Source organism: Macaca mulatta, chromosome X, assembly GCF_049350105.2.
Source record: "Macaca mulatta isolate MMU2019108-1 chromosome X, T2T-MMU8v2.0, whole genome shotgun sequence".
Lineage (NCBI taxonomy): Eukaryota > Metazoa > Chordata > Mammalia > Primates > Cercopithecidae > Macaca > Macaca mulatta.
The window spans coordinates 6633232-6649338 of record NC_133426.1 but is presented as its reverse complement, the minus strand read 5'-3'; the positions used below and the strand labels follow the sequence as shown (position 1 = coordinate 6649338).

Genomic DNA, 16107 nt, shown 5'->3' with positions numbered 1-16107 from the left:
TTAAAGTTTCCTGATTGTGTTAGGACATATTGTATTGCTATAACAAAATGCCTGAGTCTGGGTAATTTGTAAGAAAATGGGGTTAAATGGCTGTCAATTCTGCAGGCTGTACAGAAAGCAAGCCACTGAGGCGTGTGGCTTGTGCACTATAGAACACCAGGATGAGCTCCCTTTGAGCCCTGGCTGAAGCAGGAGCAGTGGGGATGAGGGGAGCAGTGTTCTGAGGCAGCTGGGCCCTGGGTCTGGCTCAGAAACCCACTCTTCTCTTCTAGTCCCCTGGGCCTGTGATGGGAGAGGCTGCCTTGGAGACTTCTGAAATACCTGTGAAACCTTTTCCCCACTGTTTTTGTGTCAGCACTTCCCTCCTTTTTAAATAATGCAAATTTCTCTGGCAAGTGGTTGCTCCACAGCCTGCTTGAATTCCTCTCCTGAAAAAGCTTTTTCTTTCTCTGCCACATGGCCAGGCAGCATATTTCCTAAACTTTTTTGCTCTACCTTCCCTTTAAATATAACTTCCAACTTTGTCATTTCTTTGCCTCTGCATCTGAGCATAGGCTGTTAGAAGAAGCCGGGTTACATATAGCATGCTTTGCTGCTTAGAAATTTCTTCTGCTGGATAACCTAAATGATTACCCTGAAGTTCAAACTTCCACAGAACCCTAGGGCATGAACAGAATGCAGCCAAGTTCTTTGCTAAGAAATAACATGCGTGACCTTTCCTCCAGTTTTCAGTTTTTCATTTCCATGTGAGACCTTGTCGGCCTGGACTTCACCATCCATATCACTATCAGCATTTTGATCACAACCATTTAACGGTTCTGTAGGAAGCTGCAGATTATCTCTCATCTTCCTGTTGTCTTCCGAGTCCTCCAAACTCTTTCAACCTCTGCCTGTTACCCAGTTCCAAAGTCACTTCCGAATTTTCAGGTATCCTTGTAGCAACACACCACTTCTGGTACCAGTTTTCTGTATTAGACCGTGCTTGCATTGCTTTAAAGAAATGTCTGAGTCTAGATAATTTATAAGAACAGCGGTTTAATTGGCTTACATTTCTGCAAGTTATACAGGAAGCATAGTGGCAGCTGCTTTGGGAGCGTCCTCAGGAGGCTTACAATCATGGTGGAAGGCTAAGCAGGAGCAGGCATATAACATGACAAAAGCATGAGCAAGAGAGAGAGAGTTGGGGGGGAGTTACCACACACTTTTAAACCACTAGATCTCATGTGAACTCAGAGCAAGAGCTCACTCATCAACAAGGAGGGGATGGCCCAAGCGAAGGATCTGCCCCCATGATCAGTTGACCTCCCATCAAGCCCTGCCTCCAATATTGGGGGTTACAATTCAGCATGAGATTTGGGAGGGAATAAATATACAAACTCTATTACTGACCATTGCAGTTTCTCCTCATAAACAGTGACCTGATGCAGGGTCTTTTTTGGTGTAGAGGTGGCATGGAGATTAGTTCATTCTGATTGGTCGTTACCAAAGGCTGGGCAAGGGCATGTGGTAGGGGATGCAGGAGTGCCTGTGGAATGTGGAATGAATGAGGCTGAGCAGGGCAGGGAGCCCCAAGAGAAGTGCCTAGCCCACCATCCACCTGGAAACATGCTAAGGGTTTGGTAACGATGGCCAAGGTGGCTGAGAAGAAACCAGGAGGCAGGCCATGGTAGGAGGGCAGCCACACTCATCCCATGAGTCTAGCTGGCGGCCCGGGGTCCTTGGCCAGCTCATGACTATCTCCTTTAAGGGACTTGATTGTATCAGGCATGCCTGCAGAGTTGCCACCACCAGCCAGAGAGCCAAAATGTTTCCCAAGCCAATCCCATGGGATGCCTAACTTCTAGTGAGCCACCCCCAGCCTCCACGACAACAGCCTCCAGTCAGGGCCCACTGAAGCCTCCCTTTTCCCACTGTAAAGCTTTCCCGCTCCCCCACCTACATTTGAGCTTCTGCCAAAGGCGACTGCTGGTGTCCAACTCTTGCTATATACAATCTCTGGATGAACAGCCTCTGCTCGTTCTCATTTGAAGAGATTTTCATTTACCTTCACACATGTACAGTTAACTTTATAACTCAGTGCCTCCTCATTTACCAGAATCTGGTCTTTTCGTGGGCTTCTCTTGTCTTCCCACAAATGTAATAATGCCTTCCTATGACACTAGGATGCTTTGAGCAGATAGACTCTTCCAGTCCATGCAAAGAGGTGGTGTGGTTTGGCCTCACTCCTCACTGCAGGCTCAGGCCAGCTCCCCCTTGCAGCCATGTGCGTGGACGTGACTCTGGGAGTGAAGTGAAATAGCACTGCCGACAGGATCTGGGCTCTGTGCTGTGTGCCAGGAGCATAGAGAGCAATGTGAAACAGCTGTTGCCCACAGCGACCTTTCAGAACAGTTTTTGCGGTTTGGGTTCTGGGGATTATTAAGTAAGCTTGGCTGTGTAAGAAGGTCAAAAAAAGCCCAAGGCAACCCCAGATATCAGAAGTGGCCATTTCAGAAAGCTGAAACCCTTCTCCTGTGAAGGGCTGGGTTTCCAAGCTTAGGTAGTTCAAAGCTCAATTTTTAGGATTGCTGTGCTACTGACTGAAAGTTGGTTTTTGGAAATGGACCCTTATTTTCCAATATCTTTCATAAAGCTGGAAATGCTTTCAGTAGAAGAAAAGGATGATCTGGATCTTATGTTAGAACATATATATATAGTGGTGTACAAGTTTCAGTAGTTACTCTCAAAAGAAGGTCACCAAGGACAACTGTGCTTTCATATGTAATGATTCCAGCCTAGATAGAAAATGTTTTTTTCTTGATTTCCATTTAAGAGAGTTGAGCCAATTAAGTAATCCTTGCATATAGTATGTTCCATTAAGTTGTCAATGTTTTTATTCCAAGATGCATGTTTCTTTAAAAGAGCTAGCTTATTAGGGCATGTCTTTGCAAGTGCTTTATGCTGGCCATGTCTGAGAATGCTGTGCATAACTTTCACTGAATTTTACATCTCATTTGATGCAGACCTAATTAACTATGATTAACTGAGAACTCCAATTTATTGGAATCGTTTGCTGCAGTTAACTTGAGAAAGAATGGAGCATATTTAAGGGTCCTTATTTTTAAATCTTGCTTTCATTACAAACACATTAACATAAGTCTGATTTGGGGGTGGCAGAGGGAAATAGGAAAAGAAATGTAACTAAATCATAATGGGGTACAATATAAAGAAAAGTACGTACTGGGATGAATGTCATCATAGATTGTTTATTCTTTAATTTGTACTAATTTGTACATTTGTATATGTACAATCAAACACTTCTTAGTTAAGATTGATATATTTTTAAAATCACAACTTTATAGAGCAGAAGTCTTCCATGAAAACATAATGCCAGGTCAGTGGCCCTCCACTTGAGCACACATTCAAATCACTGAGGGGGCTCTGAAAAACACACATTGCTGGGCCCCACCCCCGTTTCTGATTCTGTAGCTCTGGGGTAGGGTCTGCTGTGTGGTTGGAATGTTTGTTCTCTCTGAAACTCATGTTGAAACTTAATCCCCAGTGTGGCAGTATTGAGAGGTGTGGGGCCTCTAACAGGTGTTGGGTCACGAAGGCTCTGCCCTCATGTGGACCCTTTCATTCAAGGATTAATAGATTAATGAGTTATTGGATGAATGGGTTATCAAAGGAGTGGGACTGGTAGCTTTGTAAGAAGAGAAAGAGGCTGGGCACTGTGGCTCACACTTGTAATCCCAGCACTTTGGGAGACTGAGGCAGGCGGATCCTGAGGTCAGGAGTTTGGGATCAGCCTGGCCAACATAGTGAAACCCCATGTCTACTAAACCCCACCTCTACAAAAAATTAGCTGGGCATTGTGGTGTGCATTTGTGATCCCAGCTACTCGGGAAGCTGAGGCAGGAGAATCGCATGAACCTGGGAGGCAGAGGTTTCAGTGAACCGAGATCATGCCTTTGCACTCCAACCCTGGCGACAGTGCGAGACTCCGTCTCAAAAAGAAAAGAAAGAAAAAAAAAGAGACAGAGAGAAAGACCTGAGCTGGCACACTCAGCTCCCTCAAGTTGTGATGCCCTGTGCTGCCTTGGGACTCCATGGAGTCGCCACCAGCAAGAAGGCCCTCCCAAAATGTGTCCTCTCGAGGTTGGACTTCTCAGTCTCCATAACTGTAAGAAATAAATGTCTTCATAAATTACCACGTTTTAGGCATTCTGTTAATAAGCAACAGAAAATGGAATAAGACAGAGTCCAAGAATATGTAGTTGGACAGCATCTCACTTCATACTGATGCTGCTGGTCTAGGGACCTCATTTCGAGAATCAAGGTGTTTAGGAAAGAAGCAGTAGAATATCTTAGATTAACAAAACTCGTGGGTTTACATTTTAAATAAATTCAACAATTACTGATTACCTACTATGAACTGTCAAAATGGTTTAGAAAAATGACACCACCACTTCTATCAAAATGTACTGGATGCTGGGTTTTTTAATTAAAGCAACTTCACTTTAAAATGTTGTTTTATACACATTCAAAAACACCGCTGACCCGCTTTCCTCAGCTTCCACTAAGGTGCTTAGCCCTTCTGAGGAAGCTAAGGCCTTGTTGTGAAGCTGTCACTCATTGGGTGACTAGCACCCTGCCCAGTGGTGCCAGCCCCACACTCGCCTGCACCATGGCCTCCATCTTTGTTTGAGCTCACTTGCATCTACTCAGCTCTCATTCTACACTGCAGTGTGGTGACCATCACATAAGACCATCGCCCTCATTAAAGCAGCTAGTATAAATGGTGAACCTTTTGGGCCTGGCCTGTTTGCAAGGGCCTGGCCAGTGTCAACATCGGGAGCCTTTTTGGTAGCATGGGGGCTGGTGGACCTGTACCTACAGGCAGTCTGCCCCTGTACCATTGCCCCAGCCAAAGTCAACATTGGGAGCCTTCTTTGCAGCAGCATGGGGGCTGCTGGACCTGTACCTGTAGGCAGTCCTGCCCCTCCACTGCTGCCCCAACTGAGCAGAAGGAAGTGCAAGCTAGGAAAGCAGCATCTGAGGGGTCTGCTTAGGACACGGGCTTTAATCTTTTTGAACAAACCTCTTTTGTAACATGATCAATGAAAAGCTGTACTCTTGGCTGGGTACCGTGGCTCACGCCTGTAATCCCAGCACTCTGGGAGTCCAAAATGGGAGGATCACTCCAGGCCAGGAGTTCAAAAATAGCCTGGGCAACATAGGGAGACCCTGTCTGTACAAAAAAAATTAAAAATCAGCCTGGTGTGGTGGCACACACCTGTAGCCCCAGCTACTTGGGAGGCTGAGGTGGGAGGATCACTTGAGCCCGGGAGGTCAGGGCTGCAGTGGGATGTGATCACCCTACTACACTCAGGTGAGACCTTGTCTAAGAAAAGTTGAACTCTTAAAATGCACACTCACATAATCAGCTAACATCTTTATAACTGTGAGATTGTGACGATTTGATTCTAACTCAGGATCAGCCTTTCTATAGTTTATTTTGTGTCTTTAAGGACCTAGCCTATCTAACACAAATCACTGGCTTTAGGTTTTTCTCTTTTTTGTAATTGGGAATAATAAAAAGTATGTTCAAGATATATCAAGATTAGTTTTGGGGAAAAAAAGCATTAAGTAGATTCAGTTGTGCAAGATGCACAAAGTGTGACTTCATAAGTAAGCAGTCACAAACTTGGGTTCATAATCCCTTACCCAAAATCTGTGGAGCCAGATGTATTTAAATATAGGTTATTTTTAAAAGGTATTAGAATTTATATGTTCCATGACACATAACGTTCTCGGGGGTTCTCAGGCAGCACCCGTAATCAAATCCATTAGTATTTCCTTAGGGAAGTGCTTGAAGAGTTGCACTAAGTATGATAAATGTGGACCATTAAAGCCACCTCATGCCGGCCCAGTACAGATTTTGCAGCGTTTTCAGAAGCTTTGGGGTTATGGAATTGGGAGCAGAGGCTGTGTTCCTCTGCAGCCCCGGCAATTAAGAAGTGTTTGTGAAGCTGGTTTAATGTGCCTAGCAGGTGTGATGTATTGGTGAATTCCAAATAATTGATAGTTGTTTTGTTTGTTTTTCAAGCAAAATATTTGGTAGGAGGCACTTTAGTTTCTCAAGTTCAACAGCTGTTTGCTGTTATTGGAGCGTTGCTGTTAAGGGAGACAGCAGATCTTGTCAATTCCCCGTAACTCACAGTTAACAAAAGCATTCCCTAATGATTCCATATGTTGATGCTCAGAGGTAATTCTGGGCCAAGCACTCAGAGCACAACACAGATTATTTCACTCCATGGACGCAACCGCCTGGAAGGTGTGTGGCATGAGTACGTCATTAGGATCCCATTTTAGAGGTGTGCAAGCCAAGGCACAGCAGGCTTATAAGACATGCAGTATGACTAGGATCCTCATTTTATAGGTGCTTTACCCAAGGCTGCTAGCTTCCAGAGTTTCCGGCTAGAAAGCTGCAGAGCTGGGGTTTCCCGAAAGGCCACTGGGCTTTACAGGGCCTGGCTTCACTGCCTGGGCTGCCTGCCACCTCCCACGCCTAAAGCATCTCCCCCCACCCCTGCCCCGCCCCCAGCTTTAAGGCCACCGCCCCTTTGCAGGTCAGCGGCTATTAAATACATTTCTCCAGTAAACATCGTATGTCAGACAGGCTAAGAAACTTGTCCCAGGGCGTGCAGCTGAGCTGGGAGTTTTCTGCAGGTCTCATGCAAGCCCTAGGTCTTGTATGAACATGGGGGTAGGGGCAAAATCAGGCCTTCCCATATGTATTAATGTTCGTTCGTTCTCACAGTGCTGTAAAGAACTTCCCTGAGACTGGGTATTCTATAGAGAAAAGAGGTTTAATTGACTCACAGTTCCACATGGCTGGGGAGGCCTTGGGAAGCTTACAGTCATGGCAGAAGGCAAGGCAGCAGGAGAAAGAGGGTCAAAGGAGGCCCTTGCAAACACTTATAAAACCTTCAGATCTCATGAGATCTATCACGAGAACAGCAAAGGGAAACCACCCACTGATCCAATCACCTCCCTCCCTCCACACTTGGGGATTACGGTTTGAGATTGTCAGGCCTCTGAGCCCAAGCTAAGCCATCATATCCCCTGTGACCTGCACGTATACATCCAGATGGCCTGAAGCAACGGAAGAACCACAAAGTGAAAATAGCCAGTTCCTGCCTTAACTGATGACCCTCCACCATTGTGATTTGTTCCTGCCCCACCCTAACTGATCAATTGACCTTGTGACATTCCTTCTCCTGGACAATGAGTCTCAGGAGCTCCCCACTGAGCACCTTGTGACCCCTGCCCGCAAGAGAAAAACCCCCTTTAACTGTAATTTTCCACTACCTACCTAAATCCTATAAAACTGCCCCACCCTTATCTCCCTTTGCTGACTCCTTTTTCGGACTCAGTCTGCTTGCACCCAGGTGATTAAAAAGCTTTATTGCTCACACAAAGCCTGTTTGGTGGTCTCTTCACAGGGATGCGCGTAACAAAGATGAGATTTAGGTGGGGACACAGCCAAACCGTATCACTGTATATGTGCCTTAATGACAGTTGGCTCAAGGTGTTTTGCCCTTAGATAATGCAACTCACAGTTATAAAATTGAAGATAGGTCTCCATTTGCATGGTGAGCAGGTACAGCTTCCTGAGAGAGCAGCTGGGGAGAAACCCTTGCTTTTTATATCTTTGTTGGGTAAAACATCGACCACTGTGCCTCAGGGGTGGACTTAGTGAGCATTTAAGATACATTTTCAGTTATAAAATATGTTACTTGATTTGCAGCAATTACCTACTCTCCACCTTAGACAGAAACTTACAGGCCACGGGCCTAGGCTTCCTCCAGGCACAGGGCTTCTGTAACAGTTGAATTAATTTAAGCCGCAATGCCTTCCATGAGCCACCGGGAACTCAGGCTGCCTCTGAGGATGAAAACACCCGTCAGTCTTTGGGCCCCACCCTGGGGCACCCTGTAGCTTCTTCAGAGCTTCCACTTTCCTGCCAGGCTGTCCCCCTCCCCATGCTGCCCTTGCAGCTACTATAGAAGCTGCTCTCAACATGCCAGAGAGATTCCAGCTGAGGGGAGGGGAGTGGTCACAGTCACAAGGGATATTTTCTAATTCACCTAAGGAAGGTAGTAGTGTATGTGGCCCTAGCATGTTAAAAACAACATGACCTTTCCTGGTAAAAAGGACACTGAAACAATGTTAAAAGCTGCAAGCTTGTTAGTACGCAGGGAAGAAGATGCATCTGATGGCCTGATGCAAGTGTTTTATGCTCCTTTATCTTATTTCAGCATTTTTTCGTTCACAACGCTGTCCCTTTAATTATGCCATCAGCAACGGCTGTAGTCATCATTTGATCTAAGGAGTTTAATTACTTGTTTAGATCCTTTCTTATTCCACGGTTTGAGGATGATTTTATCTAAATGGTGAGGAAAAGTGTCTGTCTGCACCGTCCCCTACAGATTTATCATCCTACAGTTCTGTATCTTTTAAATTAAAAGCTCCATGACATTTTAAGCTTTAAACAAACACTGTTGAAAGCATTTTTAGAGGATACAGCTGTTTTTCTGCCTTTGTCCACACTCCTTTCTTCCTGCTCGCACACTCGCCTTAGCCACGGTTCCGTGGAGCACCTCCTTCGTCCTGCCTGGCCTCTGTTCCTTCGCTTGGCTTTTCACACCCGACAGTGGTGTCTCACTTGTTCGATGCCTGCGGTTTCCTTTTGTCAGTCTTCCTCTCTCAACTACCAGAACAAACACTCAAGGAAGTAAAATGTGCCGCCTCACTGCCAGTCCTTCCACCTCCTTGCCCTGAGAGCCCTGGCTCTTTCTCCCCCTCACAGAGAAGAAGACAATAAAAGGAGCACTCATGCCTGGGTAACCCTCCCTTAGAGGAGGCTTTTCACTGCTCAGCTGTTGAGAAGGAGGGTGGGCCAGCCCTTCCTTCTGTTCTGCGGCTTCTGTAGGTAGACTGAGTGCAGGATGGGATCCAGGAAGCCTTGAGTTACTCAGGTTGTTACTTGAACTTCGACTTCTACAAACCAGCCCAGGAACTTTTCTGAGAGTCCTGTCTTTTGTACTCCCCTAAAGGGCTTTGACCCCTCCATTCAGGGATCGGGCCTTCACAATCTCCAGTATCCTGAAGGGTGGAGGTTCTGAGGTTTGTTTGGTATGTTTTACAGCAAACTTAATAAAATACAGCTTGTGGCCAGGTGCAGTGGCTCATGCCATAATCCCAACACTGGGAGACCGAGGCTGGAGAATCACTTGAGGCCACGAGTTTGAGACCAGCCTGGGCCACAAGGCAAGGCCCCCCCCCCCATGTCTACAAACAAAAAATAAATAAATAAAAATACAGCTTGTGGTGGAAAAGGAGAAAAATATTATAGTGCTGAAAATGAAATGGCACCTGCAGATGCAGCTGTGGGTGGATTTGCCAAGAAAAGCAGAGAAAGAACAGAGGAGGGCTCTTGTTGCTGGTAGCAGTCAAAGCCAGAGCATACATCAGGAGGCAGACAACCCAGGGTCTGCTGCAGGGAAGAGGGCCACAGAGGGGGTCATTGCACAGGGGGAGGAAGGAAGATGGGGAGTGCAGGGCAGGGGCCACCCAAAAGCTCAAGGAAGAGCCCAGTCCACAACAACCAGCCTCTCCTGGTCCCCAGTGTCCACAGGGCGGACTGGGCCCAGCCTCAGCCCCATCCCAGGAGGAAGAGCCAGAGAGTTCCCCAGGCAAGTACTGGGACCGGGAGAGAAGCGTGCACAGAGGCGAAGTCCACATCGTGGCAGCCAAAGCAATCTATGAGCCCAGTCCTCTGAGTACAAGGTGACAAGAGCCCTAGCCGATACTGCAGGTGCAATCAAGAGATGCAGTTTGGATGCAACTGAAGGGACAGGGTACAGGGCCATACAGAAAACTTTTTTTCTCAAGACAGCAGCACTCTGCCCTTGGTTCATTCAGGAATTTTGCATATAGGTAGTGGATGTGGTTGACTGCCCAGGCCTTGTGTCTACACAGATGACCGTTCACCTTCTGTGAGAAAGATGCAGGAGACAAAGCACAGATGGCCCTACCATTGCAGCGGCTCACAAGAGACCTTGCCGGCCTCTTCCATGTGTGACACAGTGAATCCCGCCCTGTGGTGCAGGCAGCCCTCTGCATGTCTGTCTGGGAGGAGCAGATATTTTGGAGTTAAAACCTGCCATAACTCTTTTTTTTTTTGAAGACATAATTTCACTCTTGTTGCCCAGGCTAGAGTGCAATGGCACGATCTTGGCTCACTGCAACCTCCGCCTCTCGGGTTCAAGCGATTCTCCTGCCCCAGCCTCCTGAGTAGCTGAGATTACAGGCACGTGCCACCACGCCCAGCTAGTTTTTTGAATTTTAAATACAGACGGGGTTTTGCCGTGTTGCCCAGGCTGGTCTTGAACTACTGAGCTCAGGCAGTCCTCCTGCCTTGGCCTCCCAAAGTACTGGGATTACAGGCGTGAGCCACCATGCCCGGCCCTTAACTCTCTTTTAATCGCAGTTCATACCCTGCCAACTTTCAAAATGCATCGAGGCAATTACAGACAAGCATGCATGCGTATGTGCATGTAAGCATGTGAACATACGTAGGAGTATGAAGACTTATATGCCTCTTCGATACACACAGCCTTCTCTGTGCGTACACAGTACTTCCCTCAGTGTGTTCTGGGTCTCCCAGATACTATCTTACAGGGGAAAAAAGTAGTATTTAGGGATGATTATTATATTTTTTCATGTCATTGTGGGACCGTTAAAGGCCATTGAGATCACCTGCTCTTTTCAGAACTTATTGTTGGGTCCAGCTGTACATATTCAGGGTCGACTACATCCTGCTAATGCTGCTCCATGCCCCGTGGGAAGGCTTCAGTGCTCAATCTAGAACAGGTGGTCAGTCTCCTAACTGAATTTGAATCCAGATTTTTTTCAGATGCGTCCGTGTGTCTTCTTTTTAAATCAGGTGTGAACAGGGCTATTCCCAGCCTCTCGGGTTCAGGCACTGCCTCTGTGCCACTGCAGACTGGAAGACAAGGGCTCTGCCCAGGCCTCGGAACAACCTTCTGCCTTCACTGGAGCCTTGGGGGGATTGTCACCAGGCAACATTCAGCTCCATGGAGCTTAACTGGTTTTGAAATTCTACTTGGTAGGCGTTCCTCTGTGTTGAAGCATTTTCTTTTTTCGTGAATAATGCCTCCTAGCAGGTCAGTTGGTTGGTTCTTCAGTAAAGTAATCTTTCTAGGCCCACACTGGAGACAGTAAGAGTGGGGAAGACAGCTAGTGTGTAAGAAGCGTGCACTAGGAGGCTGGCACTAGAATGTTACTTATGTGCCGTGAAGTATTCATTCTGTAAAGTAGGATTATTTCGCTGTAGTAGCATCCTCAGTAGTATTCTTATAGGTAATATGAGTGCAATTGATGTTATGTGTATATTAAATATACATACAGAAAAAACACATGAATAGAAATGGGTGTGAGCTAGTACTAGTTATTATATTGTAGGTAGTATAATGTAGCCTATGGTAGTGGTACTGGTACTATTATTAGCAGTATTCCTGTTCACCTTGTGTAAGCATGAGGAAAGCGGGCACCTGCAGGCCCCCTATGTTTCTGAGGCTGTGCTCCGAGTAAATGCCAAGCCGGGAGTTAATTCTGAGGTCAGCTTTCACCATCCTGTGACACAGCCTATGTATTAAATGTTCTGTTCTCACCTGGGAGCTTCACAGCAGCATCCTGGCCAGGCATGGTGGGGATTCATCCCACTGGGCAGTGGAAATGTCGTTAACACTAGTGGGCCATGCAGTGGACTTTGTCAACTGGAGCTGGCTTCCATGTTGTTGGGAACACCAAGTAATGATGCGTTGTGCTATTGGATGGAATTGACCATTCCAAGGATATATTTACATTCAAATATGTACATTTAAACAGAAAACACAATCATACAGATTTCATTTCTCTCCTGAGTTCTAAGTTTCCAAATCACAACTCCAGGCATAACTCCAGCAGCCTTGAGAGGAGGCTGCCCACAGTATAATTTAGTGAGAATGACCTGCAAACCTTTCTCCTGTTCACTTAGGTCTCCACAAAAGCCTTTGTTGATGGAATGCGACCTACACAGTGTATGTTTATGCTGACCTAATACAAACTTACTGTTGATACAGTATGCACTCTAAAAATCTCTGTCTTTTTTTTTCCTGCAGATACTGAACGACTGTATTCAGTGGTGTTTCAAGAAATATGTGATCGCTATGACAAGAAATACAGCTGGGATGTAAAGTCCCTGGTTATGGGTAAGAAGGCATTAGAGGCGGCACAGATTATAATAGACGTCTTGCAGCTCCCGATGTCCAAAGAGGAGCTGGTGGAAGAAAGCCAAACGAAGTTAAAGGAAATGTTCCCCACGGCTGCGCTCATGCCAGGTGCGGTTGCCTCGCTGTTTGCAGGATTATGTTTGTGAATATTAGCAATGGTTTTGTAAATCACCTTTAAAGTCTAGCGTAGGGCATGCTTAGTTTGTCCTCTTTTCTTTAGTCTCGAAACTAAGTCCCTCCTGGTGCTCCTGAAAGAGTTTGGCTGATGCTGTGAGATGCTGTGATTCAATTTTCTCTTTAAAAGCTTCTTAAAATAATATGCGTTAGTTTCAGTGATTTCTGGTTTCCAAAAACATTTGAGTATTGTTTATATTACTATATATAAAGATTATGTTAATGACAGAATGTCTTCAAAGTTTACCTTAATAGATGGTTTAGCCTTTTTCTTTTCAAAATCAGATATAGGATTAGTATTTCAGCAACTATTCAAACTTTAACAAATTGATAAGCAGCAAAATCTCCCCAAAGATGCTTAATTTAAAAAAAAGAAAAGTAAAAAGTCAAATTCATTTTTAGCCTGTGTGTTTGTATGCCGTTCAGCCCTTTCTTTACTTGTATCCAGTTTTCTTTGGAAAGGAAAGACAACTTTGTTCCCTCCATGCTTGTTAACTGACATTCAATCAGAACGGGCTTGCCTGCTGCTCCTTGTTCAAGAATGTTCTAGATTACAGACCTTGAAAATAGACTGTTTAAAGATTCTTCTGGGATAGCAGGATGAATACTCTGTCTTTAGAATTCCCGGTGCTAGGGGAGAAAAAAACAGCAGTTGTGTGAGTAATCTTGGATTTAAAATGATACTAATACGAAGCATACCTACTTTTGAAATGTATGTTATTGTTTATATTTATACACATGTCCAAACATGTGGATTGACTATTCCTAGGCAGCACACGCACACATGCAAACACACACCCTTTGTAATCACTCTGTCTGCATCCACTGCAAATGGTAGTGTTTGTGAATCTCACGCATGGATACGAGCACCGTGATACTCAGTTCTCTGCATCTAGTGTCTTTCTGCACCATTTGCACATGAAGTGACCCTGACAAGTCTTGGTGAAACACATCCATACAGTTACTATATAAAAATTTAATTGTAGTAGGTAGCAGACACACACACTAAAATTTACCATTTTACCTATTTTAAAGTGTGCGGTTCAGTAGTGTTAAGTCTATTCACATTGCTATACAATGGACCTCCAGAAATTTTTCATCTTGCAAATGTGAAACTTCGTGCTCATTGAACAAGTCCCCATTTCGCCCTGCCCTCAGCCCCTGGCAGCCACCATTCTGCTTTCTGTTTCTAAGATTTTGACTACTCTCAGTACCTCAAGTAAGTAGAATCATATAGTATTTATCTTTTTTGATTGGTTTATTTCACTTAGCATAATGCCCTCAAGGTTCATCCATGTTACAGCATGTGATAGGATTTTCTTCCTTTTTAAGGCTGAACAATATTCTATGGTATGTTAGACCACATTTTGTTTATTCATAGTTCATTTGTTGAGGGACATTTGGGTTGCATCCACGCCTTGGCTCTTCTTGTGAATAATGCTTATATAAACATGAGTGTACAAATATCTCTTTGAGATCCTGCTTTCTATTCTCTCGGGATATACCCAGAAGTGGAATTGCTGAATACGATGGTAATTATTAATTTTTTGAGTGATCACCATATTGTTTTCCATAGTTGTTACACCATTGTATATTCCCACCAAAAATCTACAAGGGTTCCAATTCCTCCACATTCTCATCAACACTCATCATTTCCTGGGTTTTTTTGATAGTAGTCATCCTAATGGGTGTGAGTTGATATCTCTTTATGGTTTTGATTTGCATATCTGATGATTGGGGATGGCAAGAATCTTTTCATTTGCTTGTTGGCCATTTCCGTATTATCTTTGAAGAAATGCCTGTGCACATCCTTTGCTTATTTTTAATTTTTATGTTTTTGTTTTTATGTTGTAGGAGTTCCTTATGTATTTTGGATGTTAAGCTGTTATCAGACACATGACTTATGACCATTTTCTCCCATTCTGGCTCCCTTTCCACTTAGTTGTTGGTGTGCATATGTTTTTGATTACATTAATCTGACAAATGTCATCTCATTTGTCTAATTTTGCTCTTGTTACCTGTGCTTTTGGTGTCATAGCCAATAAATGATTGCCAGTTCCAATTTCATGAAACTTTAACTTATGTTTTCTTCTAGGAGTTTTAGTTTTAGGTCTTACATTCAGGACTTTAATCCATATTGAGTTAATTTTTGTGTATGGTGTTAATTAGAGTCTAGCTTCATTCTTTTGCATGTGGATATCCAGTTTTCCCAGCACTGTTTGTTGAAGAGACTTATCTTTCCCCATTGAGTAGTCTTGGCTGGCTCATTGAAGATCATCTGACAAATATGTGAGAGTTTATTTCTGGGCTATCTATTCTATTCTATTAGTATGTAGGCCAGTACTGCACTGTTTTGATGAATGTAGCTTTGTAATATGTTTGGAAATCAGGACGTGTGAGACCTCCGATTTTGTTCTTTTTCAAGATTGTTATGGCTATTTGGGATCCCTTGAGATTTTTTATGAATTTTAGGATGTATTTCTCTATTTCTGCTCAAAATGCCACTGGAATTTTGATAGGGATTGTATTGAATCTGTAGGATTGCTTTGCATGCTATGAATGTCTTAACAATATTAACTCTTCCCATCCATGAGCGTAAGATGTCTTTCAATTTATTTGTGTCTTTCTTTCAGTAGTGTTTTGTTTTGTAGTTTCAGTTTACAGGTCCTTCACCTCTCTTATTTCTAGGTATTTTATTCTTTTGATGCTATTATAAATGGGGTTGTTTATAATTTTCTGTTCAACTTGTTCATTGTTAGTGTATTAAAATGCACCTGATTTTTGTTTGATGTGTATTCTACAACTTTGCTTAATTGGTTTATTGGTTCTAACAATTTTGGGGTTTTTTTAATATGTTGAATTGTAGTGATTTATATGTATGTGATCATGTAGTCTGTGAACAAAGATAATTTCATTTCTTCCTTTTCACTTTGGATGCCTTTTGTTGTGTTTTCTTGTGTAATTGCCTGGCTGAGACTTCCATTATTATGCTGTCTGGAAGTGGCAAGAGTGTGTAACCTTGTCTTGTTTCTGAACTTAGAAGAAAAGCTTTAGTCTTCATTGAGAATACTATTAGCTGTGAACTTCTCATATATGGCCTCTAATATGTTGAGGTAATTTGTTTTTTTTTTTTTTTCCTATCCTTAATTTGACTGTTTTTAATCATGAAAGGGTGTTGGAGCTTTTCAAATGCGTTTTCTTTCTGCATCAATTGAGGTTTTTTTTTGTTTTTGGTTCCTTATTCTATAAATGTGGTTTCATATGTTGAACCATTTTTGCATTCCAGGAGTAAACTTCACTTGTTCATGTATATGATCCTTTCAATTTGCTGTGGAATTGTTTGCTAAGATTTTATGTAGATTTTTTAATCTGTATTCATCAGGGATATTGATCTGTATTTTCTTTTTCGTATAGTGTTTTACGTGTTTGGTAGAGTTCTCCAGTGAAGCCATCTGGTCATGGACTTTTCTTTGTGGGGAGTTTTTCTTTTATTACTGATTCAGTCTCCTTACTACTTACAGATCTGTTAAGATTTTCTATGTCTTCATTTTTTTCCCCCTTCTGAAAATCATCAGGGATTCTCTGTCTTCAT

The 16107-nt window shown here is 43.7% G+C and overlaps 1 protein-coding gene across 2 annotated transcripts in view; it reads left to right on the top strand.

Annotated features, from left to right (window-relative positions):
• Positions 1-16107, top strand: part of PUDP (pseudouridine 5'-phosphatase) — a 174869-nt gene that overhangs the window by 29952 nt on the left and 128810 nt on the right. For both annotated transcript variants that reach the window (XM_015126903.3, XM_001089095.5), the window contains exon 2: positions 12231-12449. In XM_015126903.3, the coding sequence (XP_014982389.1) occupies positions 12231-12449 (219 nt within the window). The remainder of the gene's footprint in view (positions 1-12230; positions 12450-16107) is intronic.